The 22,776-nt window shown below is 52.3% G+C and overlaps 2 protein-coding genes across 2 annotated transcripts in view; one reads left to right on the top strand and one right to left on the bottom strand.

The window, feature by feature from the left end:
* Positions 1–15,775, top strand: part of MAN2C1 (mannosidase alpha class 2C member 1) — a 22,292-nt gene extending 6,517 nt beyond the window's left edge. The window contains exons 6-26 of the mRNA XM_019503839.1: positions 593–782; positions 2,024–2,130; positions 2,503–2,613; positions 3,031–3,123; positions 3,557–3,673; positions 4,660–4,755; positions 5,446–5,591; positions 5,758–5,881; positions 6,969–7,090; positions 7,652–7,737; positions 8,687–8,857; positions 9,304–9,386; positions 9,517–9,611; positions 10,245–10,349; positions 10,655–10,811; positions 11,334–11,477; positions 12,857–12,966; positions 13,522–13,601; positions 13,808–13,953; positions 14,884–14,987; positions 15,137–15,775. Of these exons, the coding sequence (XP_019359384.1) occupies positions 593–782; positions 2,024–2,130; positions 2,503–2,613; positions 3,031–3,123; positions 3,557–3,673; positions 4,660–4,755; positions 5,446–5,591; positions 5,758–5,881; positions 6,969–7,090; positions 7,652–7,737; positions 8,687–8,857; positions 9,304–9,386; positions 9,517–9,611; positions 10,245–10,349; positions 10,655–10,811; positions 11,334–11,477; positions 12,857–12,966; positions 13,522–13,601; positions 13,808–13,953; positions 14,884–14,987; positions 15,137–15,251 (2,502 nt within the window). The 3' untranslated portion in view covers positions 15,252–15,775. The remainder of the gene's footprint in view (positions 1–592; positions 783–2,023; positions 2,131–2,502; positions 2,614–3,030; positions 3,124–3,556; positions 3,674–4,659; positions 4,756–5,445; positions 5,592–5,757; positions 5,882–6,968; positions 7,091–7,651; positions 7,738–8,686; positions 8,858–9,303; positions 9,387–9,516; positions 9,612–10,244; positions 10,350–10,654; positions 10,812–11,333; positions 11,478–12,856; positions 12,967–13,521; positions 13,602–13,807; positions 13,954–14,883; positions 14,988–15,136) is intronic.
* Positions 15,776–16,786: 1,011 nt separating this feature from the next.
* The window catches only part of NEIL1 (nei like DNA glycosylase 1), a 21,070-nt gene continuing 15,080 nt past the window's right edge, over positions 16,787–22,776 (bottom strand). The window contains exons 4-9 of the mRNA XM_019504448.1: positions 22,346–22,445; positions 21,242–21,366; positions 20,733–20,760; positions 19,747–19,808; positions 18,542–18,791; positions 16,787–17,945 (exon numbers count right to left, since the gene is read on the bottom strand). Of these exons, the coding sequence (XP_019359993.1) occupies positions 17,863–17,945; positions 18,542–18,791; positions 19,747–19,808; positions 20,733–20,760; positions 21,242–21,366; positions 22,346–22,445 (648 nt within the window). The 3' untranslated portion in view covers positions 16,787–17,862. The remainder of the gene's footprint in view (positions 17,946–18,541; positions 18,792–19,746; positions 19,809–20,732; positions 20,761–21,241; positions 21,367–22,345; positions 22,446–22,776) is intronic.

Raw genomic sequence — 22,776 nt, forward strand, 5'->3', positions numbered from 1 at the left:
GATGATCTGCTCAGGTCCCTTCCAACCCTGCCAACTATGAAACATGTCCAGGTCTAGCTGTATCCTGTCCCTCCGTTCTAACATACCCACTTCTCCCCACATCTTAGTGTCATCTGCGAACTTTAACAAGGTGCTTTTCACCCCCTTGTCCAAGTCGCTGATGAAGATGTTGAACAGTGCAGACCCAAGGACTGAGCCCTGGGGGACCCCACTGCCCACATCCCTCCAGGTAGAAAACGATCCGTCCACCACCACTCTGGGTGTGGCCCTCCAACCATTTTGCGACCCATTGTTGCTTGAATTTACCTGGCAATATCTCCCATTGGGCCAGCCAGAGGCATGAAGGCCCCAGAAGCACAAGGGCCCTTTGCTGAGGGGAGTACCCCTTTTGTGTCTGTGTAGAATTGGGAAGCGTATGACACTGTTGGGGGTGGAGACTGGACACAAGGCAGGAAGGGGGATCTCCATGGATGTCCTGCTCACATGTGCAGGGCATCAGACCCAGTCTCTGTAGGATGAGGTCTACTAGCCTCTCCAGTCTGGGAGGTGCTAAGCTCATGGTTCAGCTCTCCTTGCTTCTCCCCTCCCTCAGCACCTTGGGGAGAAAAACCAGAGGAGCTTCCAGGCTCTGTACACAGCCAACCAGATGGTGAACCTCTGTGACGTCACAGACCCATCCACCTTCCCTGCAGCTCACCAGCTCGCCTCCACCTTCTTCAGCCAGAGGAATGGAGAGAGCCAGCACACAATCCATGCCATGGGCCACTGCCACATTGATTCAGGTAAGAGCGTGGCCTGGCTATCATAGGCACCTGCTGAATGACCTGAGATTTAGTAGGCCTGGCCCTTGGCTTTGGGAGGAACCTGGTTCAAAGCAGATAGTGGGCCAGGAGGCACTGAGTGCATGGTGGAAGTGATGGTCTTAGCCTCCAGGATAAGGATTATCTCTGTTACCCTTTGCAAAAGGTGGTTAGCCTTATCTGGCTTGAATCAGCATGAGTTAAAAGGCATTTTGATGGAGGAGCCTGTGATAGCCTGTTGTGCCTGGACCTTGCCTCACTTGGATTTCAGATTTCCAGCATGGATTGGGCCTTGCTGTTATAGGGGAATAGAAGTGAAGAGTCCGGGACACCAGCACGTCTGAGCTGGACAAGAGTCTTGCTGGGGCTGGAGATGAGGAAAGACCTCTTGCCTTTGCACTTGTAACCACACTTCTTGCAATGCAGGTGCATCTAATAGCCATATTTTGTTGATGTCTTTGGTGCTCCTCTGCACTCAGTTCTTGTTAAAGGCAGCATAGCTCAGGCAAGTCTCACTTCTGTCTTGGCCACCTGGGGAAGATAGCACAGAATGGCTTCTGACAGGCAGCTTGGGGTGTGTGTATGTGTGTGACATCATAGTTTCATAGTTAGTAGGGTTGGAAGGGACCTGAGCAGATCATCAAGTCCAACCCCCTGCCATGAGCAGGAAAGAAAGCTGGGGTCAAATGACCCTGGCTAGGTGATTATCTATCCTCCTTTTGAAGACCCCTAGGGTAGGAGCGAGGACCACTTCCCTTGGAAGTTGGTTCCAGATCCTAGCCGCCCTGACTGTGAAGTAGTGCCTCCTGATATCTAGCCTGAATCTACTCTCCATCAACTTATGGCTGTTATTCCTCGTTACTCCCGGTAGTGCTTGGGGGAGCAGGGACTCTCCCATTGCGTGCTGGTCCCCCTTGGTCATTTTGTCGATGGCCACCAGATTCCCTCTCAGCCTTCTCTTGTGGAGGCTGAACAGCTTCAGGTCCTGTAGCCTCCCCTCATAGGGCCTGCCTTGCTGCCCCCGATCATGTGAATGGCCCTCCTCTGGACCCTCTCAATGCTGTCCACATCCCTCCTGAAGTGCGACGCCCAGAACTGGACACAGTACTCCAACTGCAGCCTGACCAATGTCACACTGAGTGGGAGGATCACTTCCCTGGACCTGTTCATGATGCACAGCTATTTGAGATACAAAGGCCACAAAGCTGCCCATGTTCCCGTAGCTTGGCTGTGGCCGTATGAGGAGTCCATCCGGAAATGTGCTCGCAGCTGGGTGACCGTTGTCCACTTGATGGAAAAGAACCCAGGCTTCACCTTTACCTGTTCCCAGGTGAGTTGCTGTCTCCTGCTCACATGTGGACAATGAAACTTCCTCGGGAAATACAGATGGGAATTGCTTAAGAGTCTGTGCCTGTTCTCTGGACAGAGCTGGTTGGGGCTGCTGCTGCGACCTCTACACAGGGCTTCTTCTCTTGCATGGGGCCCAGTGCACACTCAGTCACAGGAACTAGGTGCCCATGGCCTCCTGTATTTTAGCCAAGAGCTGTCTGCCTGGTTGTACTTGCAGAGCTCTTTGATACCTGTTGAAAAATCCAGGCTTGCAGATGCCTAAAGCCAGAAGCTCAGCTGTGTGCTGTCTTCCCCAGGCCTATGAGACCTGGAAGTAGCCTCCATCAGGTGACAGGGTGTGTCTTCTCCCCAGGCACAGCAGTTGGAGTGGGTGAGGAACTGGTACCCTGGGCTGTATGCTCAGATTCAGGACTTTGCCAGGAAAGGACAGTTCATACCTGTTGGAGGCACCTGGGTAGAAATGGTAAGAACATTGCAGCCCTGGCCCATCACTTCATGAGCTCCCCTGTGCAGGAGCAGGCCCAGGACACCCCAGGCTCCCCAGGAAAGGGAGTACCAGAATTCAGTCAGTTCAGGGGGGTGGAACACAGCAGTTACTGACGTGTGTTGTTCAGTCCTGCTAGGGCCCATTTCCCCTCAAACCAACCCCCTTTCTCTCCTGATGAAGGCAGTTGCCAAGCTGTGCTGGCAGCAACTCTTCTATCCTTCCCTAGGCCCTTCTTTGTCTGGAGAGCACATCAAGTCCACATGTGGCTGCCATGCCTTGGTTGGCAGCTGTCAGGCTTTGCTCTGCCCTGGGAGGGCTGTGGTTCAGGGGGCGAGAGCGGAGGGCACCTCACTCTGCACAGTGTTCATCAGGCCTTTGGTTCCCCCACCCCAGGATGGGAACCTGCCCAATGGGGAGTCGATGGTGCGCCAGTTCCTGCAGGGCCAGCGGTTCTTCCAGGAGCAGTTTGGGAAGCTCTGCACAGAGGTATGCATTCGTTGCTGCAGCCCTTGCGTTCTTGCTCCATGTGGGCAGAGTGCTCTGTGCTTTCCTTTCTAGAGCTGGTATTCTCAGGGTCTCTGCTTCATTTCTACGGGGTGAAATCTCCCTCAGGAAAGTCCAGCCAGCCTGGCTTCCTGGAGTCCCAGATAACTCTGAGAGGGGTACCCTCCAGCTCCTCAGTGTCCAGTTCATCTAGGACCCAGTACCCAGCAGTGTGTCCATGAGGTGCTGGGTTTCTGTGCTAGGCATGAGGATCCTGGTGATACTTGGCTTTGTTTGGCTCATTTTTAATATTGCTCAAAGCTGGGAGTGGGAGAGGGGAGTGTCATGCATTTGTCATGTATGTATCCCTGCCTGGGTACACAGCCTGAGAGAGCTCTGGGCATGGGACTGTCTGTATTTCTCTTTCTGCTCCCAGTTCTGGCTGCCAGACACCTTTGGATACTCTGCCCAGCTGCCCCAGTTGATGCGCGGCTGTGGAATATGGCGGTTCCTCACTCAGAAACTCAGCTGGAGCCTGGTGAACACCTTTCCAGTGAGTGGCTATGCTGGCATGGGAATGGGCATGGGTCTAGTAGGCTCTGCTCTGGTTCTTCATGCGGGCTGAACAGCTCCCTCAGCCCCATAGGTAGAGCTGGGAACAGGCCTAGTTCATGGCTTGAGTGAAGTCACACTTTGCTGATCCCAGCACACTCAGTTTGTTCTTGGGTCCTTGGGGGAAAGTGGGAAGTAGCCCAGAGACCATATCTCAGTTTCTGGCCTGTCAGTATGTGCTTCCTTCAGGCTTCCTGTTGCATACTCCAAAGCCAGCTTCTGAAGGGAGATGTGATTTGAACACAGGCCTGGCAGACAAAAAGTCCTCTGGTTGTCACCCTCTGATTCCATCCTGTAGCAGCTCCTAAGGTGCAAGCCCAGTTGATCTTTGATGCTCCTTGCACTACCCAACATGTGTGGCAGGGTAGGGAGCAGCGCAGCACACAAGAGAAGCAGTAGGGGCTGCAGGAGCAGTGGCATGGATATCACTGATGTAATCTGCCCCCATCTGCTGATTCCTTTGTTTGTTCCGCCTTTGGTAGTTGGTTTATATGCAGTCCTGTGTAGAACCGGGAATGTGTAGAGCACAACTGGCTGTTAGACCATTAGTCAATGGCACAAGATATCTGTCAGGTTAGGAGTGCATGTGTATCCATGGGTTGTGCAATGGCCAGTCTGTTATAGTGTGTGGTGTGCGTGTGAGTGCAGGATCCCCCTCTCCATTGGGGCAAGTGTATGTTTATGTGCATGTGAGATCCCCCATGCACTGGTGTGTTTGTATGTGTATATTGGTGAGCAGGAGTCTTGAAGCCCAGGACAAGGTGATCTTGGCTATGGATGACCAGGTGTTGAACAGCTTCGAAAAATGAATGGTGGGCAGTCGTCTCCCTGTAGTATTACTTTACTCGGTTCAGCCTAGCAGGGCTCCCCCTGGAGCCTCCAGGAAATACCACAGCTTCAGTTGGTTGATGCCTTGCTCTCTTCTAGCACCACACCTTTTTCTGGGAAGGCATTGATGGCTCCAGCGTTCTGGCCCATTTCCCACCTGGCGACTCTTATGGAATGCAAGGCTTCGTGGAAGAGGTGAGTGAAGCAACCTCTCAACCAGGTGGGCTCACCCCTGCCTCCCTGCTCCAGCACATCCAGCATGCAGAGAAATGCCAGTCACCCCGCACCTGAGCTGCAGGAGGAAGTCCTGCTTGGAGGGGTTGTAACTCTGAAGAGCAGTCTGACTGTGTGTGTGTGTGATTTGGACTGTGATAATCAGCTACATTCTAGAGAGAAACATACAGGAGAGTGGAGGGTTGATGGGTCACTGAGGGATGGGTCCAGGGCCGACCCTAGGGGGCGCGAATCAGAGCGACTGCCCCAGGCTCCACGCTTTGTGGAGCCAGGTGGAGCAGCGGTGGTGCAAAGCTGGGCAGAGTGGCGGCTCCATGTTCAGCCGCTCGCTACTCCCCCACCCCTGCCGCCGCTGATGGTGGCAGCAGCTTCTTTGGGTCTGGGGCCTATGGGATCAGATCAGGGTCAAGACCCACATGGGCTGATTTGCCCTGGGGCCCCGCACCCTGCTCGGGTCACATTTGGATGAGTCGTTGCATTTCCAGCTCCCCCTGCTGGTTATAACCTGGTAGCCAGGCCTGAAAAGTAAACAACCATGGTGGGGAGCCCTCAGCGACATGTCTGATGGTGAAGTCTGCAAAGGGTTCCTTGGTCTTGTGGTGCATGATGGCCCTGAGAGCCTGTGGCATGTATGTGTACAATCCCTTCCAGATGCTGAAGACTGTGAATAACAACAAAGACAAAGGCCGTGTGAACCACAGTGTTGCTCTCTTTGGCTTTGGAGATGGAGGAGGTGGCCCAACCCAGAAGATGCTGGACAGGATGAAGAGAATGAAGGACGTGGATGGGCTACCCAGGTGAAAGGAAAGTTCCATACCCTGTTCTGGCTCAGTGGAATCACAGCTGGCTCTCAAGGATGCATCAGCTAACTCCTTTTGTCTTCACATGCTGAAAAATTGGGAGGGGGTCTGCTGATGTTTCACAGCTGCTCACAAACTGCCTTCTTGTATCTCTCATCCAAAGGGTTCAGATGTCTACACCTGACCAGTTTTTTTCTGTCTTGGAAAGAGATGGGTCACAGCTGTACACCTGGATAGGAGAGCTGTTTCTGGAGCTGCATAATGGCACATACACCACCCAGGCTCAGGTAACCCCAGGGTTCATGTTAGACAGTAGGCAGACAAAGTTCTTTGGGTAAATCTTCTGAGCAAGATTTTGGGTTTAAAAACCCTTCATCAGGCTGAGGAAGCATCTGCAGTTGGTGTGTGCTCTTCCTGGATGGAATGAATAGTAAATGGAATTCCATCCAGGAAGAGCACACACCAACTGCAGATGCTTCCTCAGCCTGACGAAGGGTTTTTAAATCCGAAACCCTTGCTAAGAAGAATTTTTCCAACTGTTTAGTTGGTCTAAAGAAGATATAAGATTTATGCAAAGAACCTTGCCTGCCTACGTCCTTAGACCAACACAGCTACAACCTACACCTCTGTTAGACAGAAGGAACACTTGCAACCTGTGTTCAGACACTCCCAGCAGCAGACCCGTGTGACAATGAATTCAAGTGTAGGCACACCTTATTTCACTTCCTAGGTCTAATGCACTGGCACAAAGTTGGTGAGTTTGGCTTTTCAGTGCTATTGGGGAATGGTGGAAGCCCAAAGGAAAACCAGTTGTTTTGTGGGGTCAGGGTTTTCTTTGTTTTCAAACCTTCCATCCCAGGTACAAGCACTTTGACAGGATACATTTAAACATGTTCTGTGGAACTTTTCAAAAGAGCTGTGCTCTCCTGGCTTGGAACACAAGTTGAAGCTGCTCATTGGAGATCAGGATGATGCCTCTTCACAGGGGAGTTGTCCTGTATTCAGAGAGTTTTCTCACCCTTCTGTTTTCTACAGCAGGCAGGAGTACTTTTAACCCCTTCCCCTAAGAGCTTCCTAGCTCCACAGTAACATACTGAAAAGAATTAGATTCGTTGTGCTTGTTTACTGTTGATAATGCAAGTGTGAATCACTGCATTTTGGGAAGAACCATCTTCTAAAACAGAGCTCATGCCCAAGTGGCAGCAGTATTTGCTGCTGTAGTGGGAGGTGGTTGTGTGGAGAAGGTGCGCCCAGGCAAAAGATTGTCTTATTGTCAACTGATATTAGTTATCTATGTTCCCACATGTAGTTTAGATGGCTGAACCTGCTTCTGAGGAATGATCATTCTAAATCCCATTTTATTTTTGGGATCAGATAAAGAAAAGCAATCGGGAATGTGAGCGGATACTGCATGATGTTGAAGTCCTGAGCAGTTTGGCCGTGGCACAGAAAAGTGCTTTCCCATATCCTGCCACCAAACTGCAGCATCTGTGGAGGTAAACAAGTTTATCTGAGTGCTATCACTAACTGGGTCAAGTTGCCCCAAGAATCACACCCATTTATAATACCTGATTGATATAATACTTTGACACTATGGTTTAGACAGGGATGATCCTGCCTTGACCAAAGGGTTGGATTGGATGACCTCCTGGCATCTCTTCTAGCCATATTCTTATCTTTTTATGATACTAAGAATTTATCCCAGGGAAGAGTGAACTTGTCTCAGTGATTTCCCAGATCTGTGCTTTCTGCTCTCCCATACATTGGGAATCCTTTCAGAAGACCAGAGAATGATTGAATGAACTCATTGCTTGGAGAGCTCTTGGCCTGGGAGCCTACGTCACAATTTCTTGTTTCTTATAACCATTGATCAAGGCCAAGCATCAGTCATATGGAGGTGAAGCCCAATGCCCAAAATCAGGTGTGAGATCTTCCTAGCTAGATGGTATTTCCTCTCAGCAGTCTGTAGGGTGTGGCAAGACTCATCCTTCGGAAGGAGGTTGTTGTAGTTCATGCAGAGTGAATCTAACCCTGAGCTCCTGTTCCTTGGGGTTTAGGCTTCTGCTTCTGAATCAGTTCCATGATGTGTTGCCAGGCACCTGTATTCAGCTGGTAGCAGAGGATGCCATGAGTTACTATGAAGGTGAGTGGAGAACACTGGGTTAGGGCCCAAGCAGGTTGTAAGACATTCTGCCGGGGGGGGCTTCAGAGGTTTTGTACCTGCTTTTTGGTCCATTTGTAAACATTTGCCTGTGGTGCAGCTCATGGGGCATGCATAACTCCATTAGGAAGACGTGCTGTAGGCATTGGTAATAACTAACTCCCCTGTTTTCCTGCATTGAGTGTCCTGCTTCCTGTAGCAGCAGGTTGTATGAATAACAACCATTGTGCACTGAGGCATGCACTGGATATACAGCATTTGCAGATCCCCAGAGATCTCAGAGAAAATCAGGTCTGGTCACTGGAGATTGACAGCCAGGGTATGACAAATAGAAAGCCCCAGCAGGTGGAGTCCCCACTGGTCCCAGGAGCCCTGTGACATCAGGAGTGACAACTCCTGTGGCTGAGCAGCAAGAAGGGGAGGACTGTCAGGAAAGCATGAAGAGTGGCTACCTGGGAAGATGGAGGAAGGTTAGGATCCAGGGGAGAGTAATTTAACTGAGGGGAATGACACCCAGCAATTAAAACACTGGCTGAAAGGGAGCAAGAACTAGTGCTAACTATAGGGGAACTGCCAAATAAAGAGTTTGTACAAGGAATGGGACTGCTGGGTGCATGAACGACGTGTGCCCCTGGGGGCTCGGCGGGCACGGTGGCCACCCACAGACAGCTGCAGCAGTGGTGGTGGCGGCGAGGGTGGGAGGTGGCAAGCAGCAACCACCTGCAGGTGTTGGCAGCGCTTCTGTCAGGGTGCAGTGCCAATTTCAGGGTGCAAATGCCAATGGCTGGGTGAACGGGATGGATAAGGAATGTGGGGAACACAATGTCATTCCTTGGCTGCTTTGTGTGTCTGTGAAAGACCTAGCAAGCTTTTTCTTGCTTTACAAACCCTATCAATCTCCTCTTCACTGAAGTGCCTTTTCTTCACCCAGAAATCCGTTCTGTGGGTACTCTCCTCCTGAAGGAAGCTGTGCAGTCCTTGATTGGAAAACTTTTGCCAACTGGCTCGGAAGCAGCCGAAAGCACTGTGATCATGAACACGTTGCCTTGGGAACGGACGGAAGTTATCTCCAGGGCCAGACCAACCGGAGCAGACACCTTAGGTACCGCTGCACTGCCTGCCTAAAGACTTCTAGGTCATCCTTCATGGAGCAGTGATTCACACTATGCCTCTTCATGGATAGCAGAGGAGGGGAGATGGGACTGATACAGCTATGAAAGATGCATATCCCAGCAGGATACACAGCTGTCGCTCCTGACGCACCTGTGACAGCGGTGCACGTGTCAGCCTTCAGGGCTTCAAGGTTATGCATGACCAGGATTTCTCTTGATTTATAGAAGAAGATTCAATTTCCCTCAGCACCACATGGAAGCTTATCTTCACACGGGGAGGGGAAAAGGATCCTATAGATCCTGCATTCAAAGTAGTGGTTGGGTGGAGGTTTTTAGTGTAGAAGGGGGCAGTGAGGGAGAAGGCTCACATGGAGCTAGAGAGGGTATCTCCACTGAAGGGAAAGTGAGTGAACTTCTTTGCCTCTATTTCTTTTAGCCCTCGTGAAGGCCTGTAGCATGGGCTACTCTGTGGTGAAGGACTCATTAACACCACCTCACCCTGTAAGGGTGGTTAAACAGGTGAGCTGCCCTGTAGGGTCCAACCTAGGGGGAGTTCCCTTCTGGATTAGGCCCTCTGACCGCCTCTGCCCCGATGGCTTGTGTGGAGTCTGTGTTGTGCTGTCTTCTAATATCTTTCCTTATTCACCAGTTGGATGGGTCCATTACCATGGAGAATGGGGTTATTGCAGCTCATCTGGACTCAATGGGACATGTGACATCGCTTCATTTAGTGAGCTCTGGGAGGTGCGTTATATTTTTCTTTGCACCAGTAGAATGTGGGTTTTCTGTCACTTGGATGACCTCCAGAGGGTCCATCCATGCTGGACAGATTGTGAGATGAAGCCTGGTAGGGAGTCACTAGAAGCTTCCCCTTCATCCCTGAGTTTCATTTTACCTCAGGCCTCCTCTGGGACAGGAGTTCAGCCCCTCAGAGGAAGTTCTGGGTCACTTGTCTCACCAAGTCTACTCCTAGAGAACCTCCCCTGTGAGCCCCTAGCTCAGTGGCTTTGAACCTTCTTAGGCTAAAGGCACCCCCAAGAAATGCCAGCTATTAGTTGTCACTTGTTTTTTGACTACAGAAGAATAACAATCTTCTGTTGCAAAGGACTCAGAAAGACTACCGCAGGTCAGAATGTTTTTGATGCTGTGGCTTCCTAATTGAAATCTCCAGCTTTATCTTGTGAATCTTTATTGCACTCCTAATAGTGCTAACATTGTGTTGTACCCTGTAGCATCCTTGACAGGATCTCACCTTTGTTGAGAGTCACTGCCCTAGCTGTACATACCTGTTGTAAGGGTGTTGGAGTCTCATTTCAGGACTGCTTTATCTTTCACAGTTTCTTGTTCAGTTACTGTTCATCTGCTGCTTTGTTTTAGAGAGGCAGTCCCTGAGGGCTCCTGTGCTAACCAGTTTGTGATATTTGATGACATTCCCTTGTACTGGGATGCCTGGGATGTGATGGATTATCATCTAGAAACCAGGTAGGTGAGTGGTGCCTTGTGAGCATAGGCACTTCTTTAGGACTTAGCAAGGATCTTTGCCTCTTGGGGTTGTAGCAAGGGGCCAGTTTCCCAGAGGGAGAACAGAACTGTTGCAGTGGGAAGCTGTGTGCTTGTTCTTTCCAGGCTTCTGCGTAGTGTGCATCACTGTAGCTTGGAGTGTTTCTGTGCATATCTCTGGTGAGAGCTCTACAATCTGCAGGTGTCTGCGCTCTCCCCTTTTCTTGCATCTGGCAGGAGCCTTTCATCACCCTGGGCTCTTAGCTTTGTGTGTTAAAAACTTTTAGGAAGCCAGTCACGACCCTTGTGAAGCCACTGGAAATTATCTTGCCAGGGGCCCTGCGAGGAAGTGTCAGATTCTCTCTGCAGATCAGCGAGAAGAGCATCATCACCCAAGAGGTCATCCTGGACGCCATGTGCCCTTATCTTCGATTCCTGACCCAGGTTTGGAAAGGCCTGTGGAGGCCGCATCCTTGTGACACTGTCTGTGGTGGTGGGAGGGGAGAGAACCCGGGCATTCAGTAATACTGTTTTTGTACACATAGCTTCATGGGGTGAACTTTACCCCTTGTATTGTGCTCTCAAGCAAGCAAGAAGGCTGTGCAGTCTGCAGAACCCAAGTGCAGTTGGCACCATGCCATAAACATCACTAAACAAATGGAGATGTGCCTGGAGGTGGTAAATGTCACAGATGGCCATGGCCAGGACCTCCTAGACCACCCAACAGCCTGCCCCTGCCTGGCAGCAGCCAAGATAGTAAACTTCTGTAATATACAGTCTTATCACCACTGCTGCCCCACCTGGGTGCCGATTCAGCCTCCGTGTGCATTTACTCAGAGCATTAGGGTTGCAGTGGGATAGATTCTGATGTAGTCGGATTTTGCCCCAGGCAGAGCACAGCAGGGTACAGCTAGCATCTCCTGCCTGCCCTGCTGAGCCTGCTTTCAGCTGTTGCCTTGACTTTAGGTCGAGTGGAACGAGGCTCACAAGTTCTTGAAAGTGGAGTTCCCTGTGCAGGCTCGGAGCATGAATGCCACCTACGAGATCCAGTTTGGCCACCTGCAGAGGCCAACACACTGGAACACGTCTTGGGACTGGGCACGATTCGAGGTGAGGGGGGAGCAGCCCAGCTCCAAACTCTGGCCTGTAGATCAAAATAGCCCCGGTAGCTCTTCGCTCACCCATCCCTTCCCTCCACGCTGCACATGCACTCTGAGAATTCCTCTGTCTCCTTGGAGCCTGGCTTGCTTCAGGAGGTGTCCCTTCTTGTTAAGGGATATCTGCCTGGAACAGGTTCCCCTCATCTCGGGGGAGGCAGTTCTTTGTTAGGCAGGGTCCCCTAGTTCAGTGTTTCTCAACCCAGGGGTGGTGACCCAAAAGTGGGTTGCAAGAATATATGAAAGGGTCACGAACAAACTTTAAAAACGGATTCTCCTTTAAAGAGGAAAATTGTGGGAAACTGGTTTTTCCTTTGCAGGCTGACAGAATAACAACCCGCAAGGGCTACTTAGGGCCCCCCTTCCCCACACACCCACCCCCTGCCTCACACACTGGGGTCTGGGGGCAGCGGGTCAAGAGTGAGGGGTACTGAGTTGGGACTGGCTATCGATGTTTACAAATGGGTCCTGGTACAAAGAAGGTTGAGAACCACTGCCTTAGTTGACTGCAGCATGGTTTGAAGTCACCAACACCAGCATAGGTGACGTGTAAGGGGGGCATGGTGGGGCATATGCCCCCCCGAGATTGCTGCCAAAGGTGCCACTGGCTTTTGCGGGCAGTTTCCACCTGCACCTGCCCCCCACACCACTGCCAAAGCATCCGGTGGCAGCTGCAGGCAGTCCCTGCTCGCCCCCCTGCCACTGACACCACTCACCAACAATGACACTGCCAGCAGCAGGTGTGGGTGGTCTTTGCTCACTGACACATGCCGGGGGCTGTGGGCAGTCCCCGCTCGCTGCCATGGTGCCCCTCCAGTCTCGGGAGGCACCTGTTGTTCATGCACACCAGGTTGTAGCTGTGGCTGGTACGCTGATAGGAGAGCACCTTCCCTTGGACTGTTTTGGAACAGCCTCAGAGACACTGAGCTTTCCTGCAACTGCTTCCAACTGCCTGCCCTCTGGGGCTGTGGTTCCCCACTGGAGGGGAAGCTGCTGGGTCTTTCATGGCCAGTTCAAGCTGTGCAAGAAGCAGTTGCAGCCCCAGCTGGGCTGCAGCTGCCAGGGAGTTTGGTGAGGGAGGATGAGAGCTTTGTCCTTCATGGAGACTGGATTGACAGCCACAGCCCCCCGTTGCCAGATCCCGGCTCTTCACAGTGGCTAGGATCCATTTGTCTCCAAAGATCTCTGCAGGCCAGCACCCACTCCCAGTCCTTGCATGCTTTATCATAGTTTCTCTAGCACCCACCTTGCTGCACAGGTCTGAAAGGGCCATCCTGGACACCAGCCCCCTAATGCCTGACTACTCATTCTACCCCCTCCCTCCTGCCACAGGTGTGGAGCCAGAAGTGGATGGATCTGTCAGAGCACGGCTTTGGGGTGGCGCTGCTGAATGACAGCAAATATGGTGCCTCAGTGCATGGGAACACCATGAGCCTCTCGCTGTGAGTGGGGGAGAAGGGCGGGGGCTTTGCCTGGGCCTAGAGGCTACAGCTGCCTCCCACCTGTCCTGCTGGTTTAACTTGGAAGGCGGGAGGGCTGAGATGAGGGTTAACCCTTTCCTGCATCCCTGCAGCAGGTTTGAGTACCTGATGCTGCTTTAGGGGAGGTGGCACAAGATGGCAGCCTGTCACCAAATGGGCAAGGGCCTGGCTCATGGGTTCTTTCTTCTCCTTTGGTACTTTGCTCCTCAGGCTCAGTTGGCATTTGGTCTCAAGGCACAACAGAGCCTGAGCCCAAGCCCCTTCCTGTTTCTTAGTAGAGGGAGTTAGCTGTCTTGTAGGTGGAAATCCTCCTTTAATGGGTTATTGTTACAGAGCCTGGCACTGTGTTGAGAGTTCAAGGGGCCTTTGTCATTGGGAAGGTGGGGGACCTGAGCATGAGGTGAGGAATGTGTGTGCTATTTTGTAGGAGAGCCAGAGGGAGGGGAAGGGAAGGGGTGCTTGTATTTATCTGCTGCCACTTAGAGAATCCATGGCCATAATCCCCTTCATTCTCAGCCTGAGAGCACCTAAGTCCCCTGACACCACTGCAGATATGGGACACCATCAGTTCACTTATGCTGTGATGCCTCATCTGGGTGAGTTTTGGAGGGTGAACAACTTGACTCTGTTCCCCCCTCCCGCTCAGGGAGTCTGCTTACTCCCTTAGGGTGGTGATGAGGCAAAGGTCCCCCTCTGTGTGTGGGGCAGAGGGATGCTGGGTGTGAAGGAAGTTGCCTTCCCCCTAGCATAGAAGGTACTGGCACTGTCTGCTCACTGCAGGGTGGTTCTTTTCTCTGTGTAGGCTCCTTCCAGGAGGCTGGTGTGATCCGTTATGCCTACAGCTTGAACTTTCCTCTCCACACAATGCCGGCTGTCTCTGTGCAATGTCCAGCCTGGAGCGCCTTCTGTGTGTCTTCCCCAGCTGTCGTGCTAGAAACCGTGAAACAGGCAAGTGCACCAAGGAGTGAAGCAAGGAGAGGACAGCCAGGCTGTCTAAGATGAATGTGAATACAGAGCCGTGCCAGCTCTTGTGCTGGGGTCAAGCCCAAGGAGAACACTTGGGACTGACCCAGTGATGCCACTCTCAGTGTGACTCCATCCTATTTGTCCACACTTTAATCTGCTCTAATGACTCTTATCCATTCCTCCTTTTGGAGCTCAGCCACTGCCCCCTTTTATTTCATATTCATTGGATGATATGGATGAAGAGCACTGCAAAGGGGATGCTTCAGTTCCACTGAGAATAGTCTGGGCTTGACCCCCTGTGCAGCCATCTTACTGATCTGCATGTTCTTCATCCAGGTTGGTTCTTCCTGGTGGCATAATATCTCCCTTTCGTGGTTGCCCAGGGCACCAGCTTCAAAAAAATGGCTGGAGAGAAGCTTTGGTGATACCTGACCTGTGGATGAGGCTCAGGGAATTATTTTGGGAAGCTGGAGGGATGCAAGTTTCACTCTGAAACTTTTTAGGCCTGATTTCAGAGCTGCGCAGCACCCATCTTTCTTTCCCAGTTCACTGTGGGACAAAGGGGCTGCTGCTTCTCTGGAAATCAGACCCAAGCGGCATCCTCATGTGAACATGAGCCTAGGCAGGACAAGTGAAAACTACTGCTTTTGTTCTTGATGAGTAAGAACTTGAGGCATCCCTGCAGGGAGGAGCAGAAATCAGCCTCTGCTCCAAACCAAGTACCTCAGCCAGGTTTTGTGCATGACCTCCCTGCCCTCAGGTGGATGGCTTGTGGGTAAGCAGGTCCCTCCAGCTCCTCTCATTTAAATAGTGAGGCAAAGCTGCGGGGGCTTATTTGATGCCCTGATAGAAGGCACAGGGCTGCCTGCCTGTCACGACTCTTAAGGAGACCCTTCCTCTCTGTCCTTTCAGGCTGAGGACAGGCCAGGTGTCCTCGTGGCCCGACTGTATGAGTCTCACGGCAGCACTGTAGTCACCTGGCTCCAGACCTGCCTTCCTGTGAAGGAAGCAATCACGTAAGTAAGCAGGAGGTGGAGCTCAAGGAAATACAGAGCCAGATTCCCAAAGGTACCCATGCCCCTAACTGGCCATTGAAATCAGGTGGTGTGTAGGCCTGAATACCTTTGTGAGTCTGGGCTTTCTTCCCTGTCTCTTCCTCTCCTAGATGTGATCTCCTAGAACGGGCAGACCCAACCAGCCACCTGCCGCTGAAGGAGCTTGGTGTGGAGCTTTCCTTTACGCCATTCCAAGTGATCTCCGTGCTCTTAGTCTTGGGGTAGTGAGCTACACTAGTATCCTATCCCTGAGCCAATGCCACAGGCAGCCGTCATCAGGTAATTTCAGCAGCTCAGCTAATGGGCGTATGGACATCCCAAAGCACAGCTGCACAAAGAACCCCTTTTCCCAGAACATCATAGTAGAACACCACCATCTTGGTAGGACACGAGTGCCAAGTGTCAGTATCTTCTCGGGGTGTTTTCATAGTGATAGACAAAGGAGAGATATGGGTTGGGTGGGGAGACTATGACAAGCCTGGTGCTGGGCTGGTTGAGATCCTCAGGGACCAGCCTCAGCACAGAATCCTGGTGCATGTGAGGGAGCGTCTCTAGAGTTCTCTCCCCAAGGATGTCCCCTCTCCCCGAGGATGTTCCTGTTGCTCCCCCAAACCCAGCTTGTCCTTTGCTCCCTCCAGGGCACTTGCTTTCCAGTCCTTTCCCTGGTGATGACAAAGCACCCTCTCTTTCTGTAAAGCTGCCCAGCCAAGAGCCTGGAAAGAAACAGCATTAAAGATGGATGAAGTTGCTGTGTTTGTTTATCTTTGACCTCTTGCACTTGCAGTGGAGGAACACCATGCCCCCCCCAGCCTTCAGAGCATGAGGCAGACGCCAAGTGCCCATCTGCTCTCAGGTGATCTTCCTCCACAGCTTTACATCCACTTTATAAAGGGCGCACTAGTGTCATCCCTATGGTACAGGTGGGAGCTAAGGCACCAGGAAGTCAACTGCTATACCCAAGTCCTCCAGTGGCCAAGCCAGGGAAGGAATCCTAATTCCCAGTCTAGTGCTCATTAGGCAGCACTGCCTGACACCACCAGAGGGAGCCATGGGCTGTCACTGGCAAATCATGCCAGGGAAAGGAGTCCAGGACAGAGCCAAGCCTGTTGTGGCCATAGCATGGGATGCCTATCCCTGGGACAAGCCCTGCAGCAGCACTATGGACCTGTTTCTGTAAGAGCACAGCTCTGGGCAGAGGCCATTACCTGTTCCCATTGAACAAAGGAGATATCCTATCCCTTGCTGGGCTGAGGTGCCATGTTTTCTACAGTAACTTACTGTTTCCTGTGGTGAACGGCTTGCCCATGGCCAGGGCACATAGAGCCTGGGAAGCTGCTAATGACAGCATGTGGAAGCAGACATGGGAGGTTCCTTACAGCCTGTCACTTCTATTGCCACAGGCTCTTCTTGCAGTTCCTGGCCCTTGGCTGGCAGAGGCTGCAAGGGGCCAGCAAGAGACATGCCTAGGAGAAGGTGCCAGTAATTTCCAGATAGCACAAAGCCTTCTTCACTCTGTTCATCCCCAGAAATACCTCCCCCCTCCTCAACACTCTGTTCAACCACAGGGCTCAGCTGTGGGTGCAGCCAATGCCCAGCTGTGGTCCCAAGTGTCCTTCCTCTGTGGAAAGCTGGCACATCTGGAGAAGCATAATACTAGCATACTGTCCACAGCTTGGCCCAAAGCCTCACTTGCTAAAACTGTCCCCTTGAACCACTATATTAGAATTTCCCGCAGCCACAGAAAAGCAGCCAGACAGGGATGGTTTTCTGTATAAAGGTTTTATTGCGGCTATCATAGTCAAATAGTTAAAAGCACCAACAGTTGTTAGAAAACTCCTGTGTGTGAGGCGAACAGGCTAGTAGGCAGATGCTGAACCTTCACCTTCAGGTTATGGGAAGCCAGAATCTGGGGGAAGGGGTGGTCCATGCCCTTGATTTTTAAAGGTATTCTGGGGGTCTAATACCTGTTGAAATCAGTGAGCATTAGGCACTTCTGTATCTTTAAAAACCTGGCCCTATATGTCTACACGTAGATCTGGTAGCAAGCAGGCTTGAATGGGCCACAAAGTCTGCCTACCCCAAGAAGGGAGCACTGCAGCACTGCCATAGCTGGTAATGCCCATGTGTGAGAGGAGCCAGCCCCTCTGCTTCAACCAGGCACTTTCCAGAAAGGACAGGCTCTCGCCACCTTCTTCTGAGTTAAAATACTCTAGGTCTAAAACCTCAGAGCCCCTGGCAGAGCTGTGGGGGGCTGGAGATACAGCAGAGGAATTTTAAGTCAGCAAGTGCCTCTGAGTCCTGCTAGCTCAGGACAAATGCAATTCACCATCCCGTTCCTGGCAGCATGCAGGAGCATGAAGGTTGTCAAGCCCAGCTGAGAGCAAGAAGCACAGGCCCCCAGCAGGGGACACTGACCTGGGGCTGGCACTGCTCAGCCCACCCACAGGAGGCTGGAGAAAGCTCAGCCTTCCCCACTCAGCACCCAGCCCACAGTGGTGCCAGCTCCGAACCTGCAGGTGCAAACAGGACCCACTGCACCTCCAAAGGGGCTGGATACAAAATGAAGTTGATAAAATCGCTTTGTCCTGGAACCACTGAGCAGCATCTAAAAAAGGCTAAAATCCTGTAAGCAAGCAGGAAGACAAACCAACAGCTCATTTCACAGAGCAAGGGGCTCACACCAGCAGCTCAGAGTTCCTGTGGTGGGCTGCCCCTGAAAAAGGCGCACTACAGCAGGTGCAGCCATTCAGATCGCAGTTATCCAGCAGCTGTCCCAGCATGACCTTTTGCTCAGGGTGTTTGGCGGCAGCAGGCAAGCAAGTCCCCATGCCGGTTACTACAAGCTGGAGAGGGGAATAGCAGTGGTGACAGGCCTGTCAGTCCTTGCCTGCCTCTGTCTGGAGCCAGCAGCAGCCACTTCTGAAAGACAAGGGTGAGAAAGCCAGGCAGTGAAAGGGCAGGGTTGGTACCAAGGATGGGAAGGCACTTGGGCCAAGACACCCAACCCCTCATTGTGCTTGTTAACTGAAGGACTCCCCCAAATCACACCCTCAAACATTTGTTTTCCTCCTAAAGCCACTGAGCTCTCAAGGCCTGGCCAGCCCCCTCCTACAACATTGGGCTCCTCAGCTGAGGCTGGCTAACTCTTCTTGTCCCAGTCACACCTTGCCTCTTCCCGGCCAGTGATTTTACAATAAAGTAGCCGCATTCTGGTGCTTGGACTGTCTACGCAGCTAAACAGGGTCATGAGCTCGTGTAAGAGACATCTCCCGCCTCTCCCCACCCTGAGGCTCTCTAGGGGGTCCCTGCCTAGGGTCGACCAGGAGGTTACTTGGTGCTGTATATCCCTTCCACGCACACACTCAAGCTGGTCAGAGACTGAAGCACAGACCCTGCTGGACCAAGATAATGGATGGAGCTTCTCCCTTCTCTTACCGGGAGGTAGGTAGAAAACACCAGCTCTTGCCCCAGACCTCTCCCCCAAGCTACCCTTACAGGCAGAGCAGGAACCTAACCTGTGCTTTTGTAAGCAGCTGCCCGCCTCCTGCTCCTCGTCTTCCCCTCAGCAGGAGCCTTGGTTTCAGGAGAATCTTGGCAGGTTGAGCCTTTCTGCCTCAACCTGGCATGTCGCTTCCTTGGTCCATTTGCTGGGCTGTTCTCAGCTCCCTGGATGAGCTCCTTCTTCCTGCTGTGTTTCTTAGTTCCCTGAGGCTCCTCATGGCTGCTGCTGTCTTTGGAACTCCTCTTGGATGGTGGCTTTGTCTCCTGGGCAAATAATTGAAACATGCACTCACTTAGAGACGAGACTTCAGCATTATCTGTATGTTTGAGTGTTTCAATAGGAAATCTGGAGGCTGCAGAAGTGAGGATGACGGCAAGTGGAGGCAGTGCTGCCATGGTACTAGGGCAGACACAATGCACAGCCTTATGGATCTACCTGAGGGAATTTGCTTCACTCATGGCCACAGTCATGTGTTGCCACAGATCTTGTAGGCAAAGCAGGTCCCAGCCTACATTGTAGGGCAAACTTTAGAACTTAATCAGCCAAACTGAGACTTAAACACCCCAGAGGTTCCTGGCTAGAATGCCTTGCTCCTCTGCTCAGGGCCAGGCCATCTCTCACATTTGGGATCAGGAGGGCATTTTACCCCATGGTCAGATTGGCAAGAACAATGGAGATAGGACACTGACAGCCCTCATCCCCCTGCCTGATCTGTGACAAGTTAAGAGAGAATTTTGTGATGTTTTCAGTATTATGCCTACAGTTGCATGCAACGGTTGTTCCTGAAATTAAGGGATTTCACAAACCCCTGTTGAGGACAGTTTAGACAGGAATTGAGCAGGGAGCTGGACTAAAAGACTTCCTGAGGGCCCTTCTAGCCACACCTTTTTATGATTCTAACGGGGGGCACCAAGTTTTCCAATTTGGCCTCACTTCTCTAATGGTCTCCAGCCCAGGAATGGGTCTTACCAGCTGTTCCCATCAATGCAACGCAGCCTGGCAGCAAGTGCCAAGTAAGCATCTGGTGATGTACAAGGCAGCAACAGAGAACCTCTGCTCTCATCACTGGCAGTCTGCAAGCTCCAGAGTGCAGAAGTCCACAGATGAAATGTAAAATGGGGACTCTGGGATTGCCTAGGCAGCAAACACCTCTGGGAGTTGGGAGGACAGCTGTAGATATTGAGAGACTGAGAAACTTACGGCAGAGGTCTTGGGTACCTTTGAACTTGGAGCATCCAAGTCGGCTTTCCCCCGAGCGTGTTTCTTGTGGGACTTTTTTCCTGCATGAAAGAAGGGTAAGAACACAGGAGATGAGATAGGTTTTTCAGAGGCTGAATCCCTGGGGACCTGCCAGGGGGAAAGAGCTCTCCCACCCTGAGATGGTTCTGAGAGACTGGTTTTGTGGACTTTTGGCCCGGTCTACACATGAAATAAACTAAGTCAGATTCATTCAGGGAATGTGGAAGAAGCCCTCTTTTAGTCAGGAGGTCGCAAAATCTTGTGTGCACAGGAGACATCCATGGAAGAGAACCTCGGGAGGGCATGTTTACAGGCAAAATGCAACCTGGAACATGCATACAGGGAAGGGTAAAGGTGGCTCAAGGAACTCCCCTTCCACCCCAAGAGACCACATATGCACAAAACACAACCACACTGCCTTCCCTGGAGGTCATCCTTAAGCTGAGCCTTGAGCCCAGTTCTCCAAAAGCAAAGCAAGAGAAACTCAATAGCTGGCATGTCTCTGACCCTAGCAACCCCCTCTCCCTGCCGCCCATGGTGACAATAGTGCAGGCTGGAACATCTGATGCAGTTGGCCCAAAGGTCAATGGGAGCAGGACTCTGAATGCTACCGAGTACACACAGGGTTCTCAGAAGCAGCCACAGCACAGACATCCTGCTATGGTGTCGCTGCACTCATCTGCAAGGACCTGACTTGGGTAGTGTACTGACACGGGCTGCTCCACACATGACTGCCAACAATGATGTGCCAATGACAGTCACCCACCATCTCCTTTTGGACTGGCCCTTGCATCACACTGCCCTGGTGATGACTTGTATACCCTGCTGCACTGGGGCAGTGTGCTAGCGGCCAGACAAGTTCTGCTCATTCTCATCTCAATAATCCTGCAGTAGGTGAAGGCTTGCCCTGCCTCTCAGCCTAACTAGGGCCTATGAAGTATGAAGGAAGAAAGCTGCTTGCTCACCTTTTGGGGCCATTGGTCCAGGCTCTCCCTGCAAGGAAGAAATAGGGCTTATAAACAGTCTCCTAGAACACAGACCAGCATGCAACCGGTACCCGCTCAGGTAACTGTGCCCTCAGCAGCATGCCAGTTCTGGTACAAAGACCACCAGTCCTGCCAGCAGTCCTGGGGCAGCAGGAGCTTGCTCAGAAGTGGGTCACGATCTGAATGCTGCCCATCATAGCTTCCATTCCTTTGGGTTCACCACTCCTCCACCGAGGTCAGTTGGAGGGAAGTCTCAGAGGGATGAAGTTTGTCTCCTGGGCAGATATTCTACCCCCTAGTTGGGGATGTCTTTGAAGCTCCAGCCCTACACAGAGACCTGGCTCCAGGCCTAGCCCATGTCTCTTTGCAGGGCAGAGTGGGGTGGAGAAGATGATCTGCAGGCCTCCTCCCACTGCAGGGTGCAGACACCAGTCAAATCAAGTCCCTCCTATGAAATGCCCATTGTTGTTGGCCACCTGAGGTCCTACCTGAAACCAGATGGTTCTGCCATTGCTGTCTCGCAATGACTTCATACCAGCCACATAGTAGCACCGCAGCCATTGCTGAAAGGCTGTAAAATCATCCGAGCTCTCTGGGTCATAGCCTTTCCCCCCTGGAGGGAAAGAAGGGGAGCGTCAGGGAGAGGTCTTCCTGCACCAGGAGTGGCTGGTGGACAGAGAAGACTGCCCACTGCTGTAGCAATACCTGCGGGAGGCTACGGTCAACTCTTCCCATAACCCCGTCACGTCCACAGCATGGGACTGCCTGGAGATGAGTTTTCCTTTGGCATCCCTCTCCATCACACCCAGTCTAGGAGCATCCCACTCTGCCCCTGGGAGCTTTCAAGAGGGGGCATCTCTTTCTCCAGGCAGCTGCAGTCACTGATCGATCTCAGACACCAAGGGGTGGTTGGTGTCACTCTGGACTTGGTCTCACTCACAGGCTTCCTCACCAAAGCCTGTCACTGCCTGCCTGCCTAACACTGGTCCAAGTGAGACACTGCACACTCCTCACGGGGAGTCTGGGGGAATACAGGAGCACAGCCAGATGGTGAATGGAGGCAGGCAAGGCAAGGCAAGGCAAGGGTAGGGATGAGCACTGTGCTGGGGTCAGGGACACACCCCAGCTGAACAACTTCCTGTGGCTGGCACTTGCATCCAGATGAGGAGGGGGTATCAGACCTAAACCTGATCTCTCTAGCAAAGGAGATCTACCACAGCCCATGGCAGAAGCAGCCCTTACCAATCAATAGGAAAGCCAGGCGGTGGAAGTGACCACATAGGAATGTCCCCCATGGAGCCTACAGGGTAGGTACAGGATCATCCAAAAGGGGAATGGCCCTGCTTCCCTCCCAAAGGGGAGCCCCTCCTATCCCCAGGATGGCGAGATTGGCATTTTAGCTGCCCTGAGAATCTCTATATGGTGTCTCTGCCCCAGGCTCTGAGGGGCTTGGGCTACCCCAACAACACAGCTGGCTGCAGGAATGCCAGCCCAGCCAGGATCTCACTACACATCCCCTTCCCAGTGCAGGCCCCCTACCCCTACCCCAGGAGACGCAGTGTCCCAGGTTGCCTCCCTGGCCGGTGTCTCACCTAGGTGAAAGACCTCCATGGGCAATGAGTGACACAGCTCCAACAGGTCTGGGTTCTCCCGCTTCAGCTTCACTTTCTTGCTCAAGGTCAGGGCAGGGTCCTGCAGGGTTGGAGAAGAGGAGCAGCCCGTGCCTGGTGCCTAGCCCAGCCCCCTCTGCACCCTCAGGCCCAACATGCTCCTTGCAGAGTGCCGCACCCCCTTCTGCACTTGGTGACCCCCTCAGACAGCAAACACCTCTCCCCCTCCAAGCTATCAGCCTTCCCCACAAGGCAACTCAACAACCAAATCCTTCCTGTGGTCCCCTAACTTGCTCCTTGATGCTGCATAACATCAGCTCCTCCAACCTGCTTTCCCCTCCCTCCACTAGCTAAATGGAGCTACCTCCCCAAGGCTGGGCCAAACACTATCCCCGTGTAAGCAGGGATAACTT

The sequence above is a fragment of the Gavialis gangeticus genome, unplaced genomic scaffold (genome assembly GCF_001723915.1).
Source record: "Gavialis gangeticus isolate Ggan-Ray unplaced genomic scaffold, GavGan_comp1, whole genome shotgun sequence".
NCBI classification, from domain to species: Eukaryota; Metazoa; Chordata; order Crocodylia; family Gavialidae; genus Gavialis; species Gavialis gangeticus.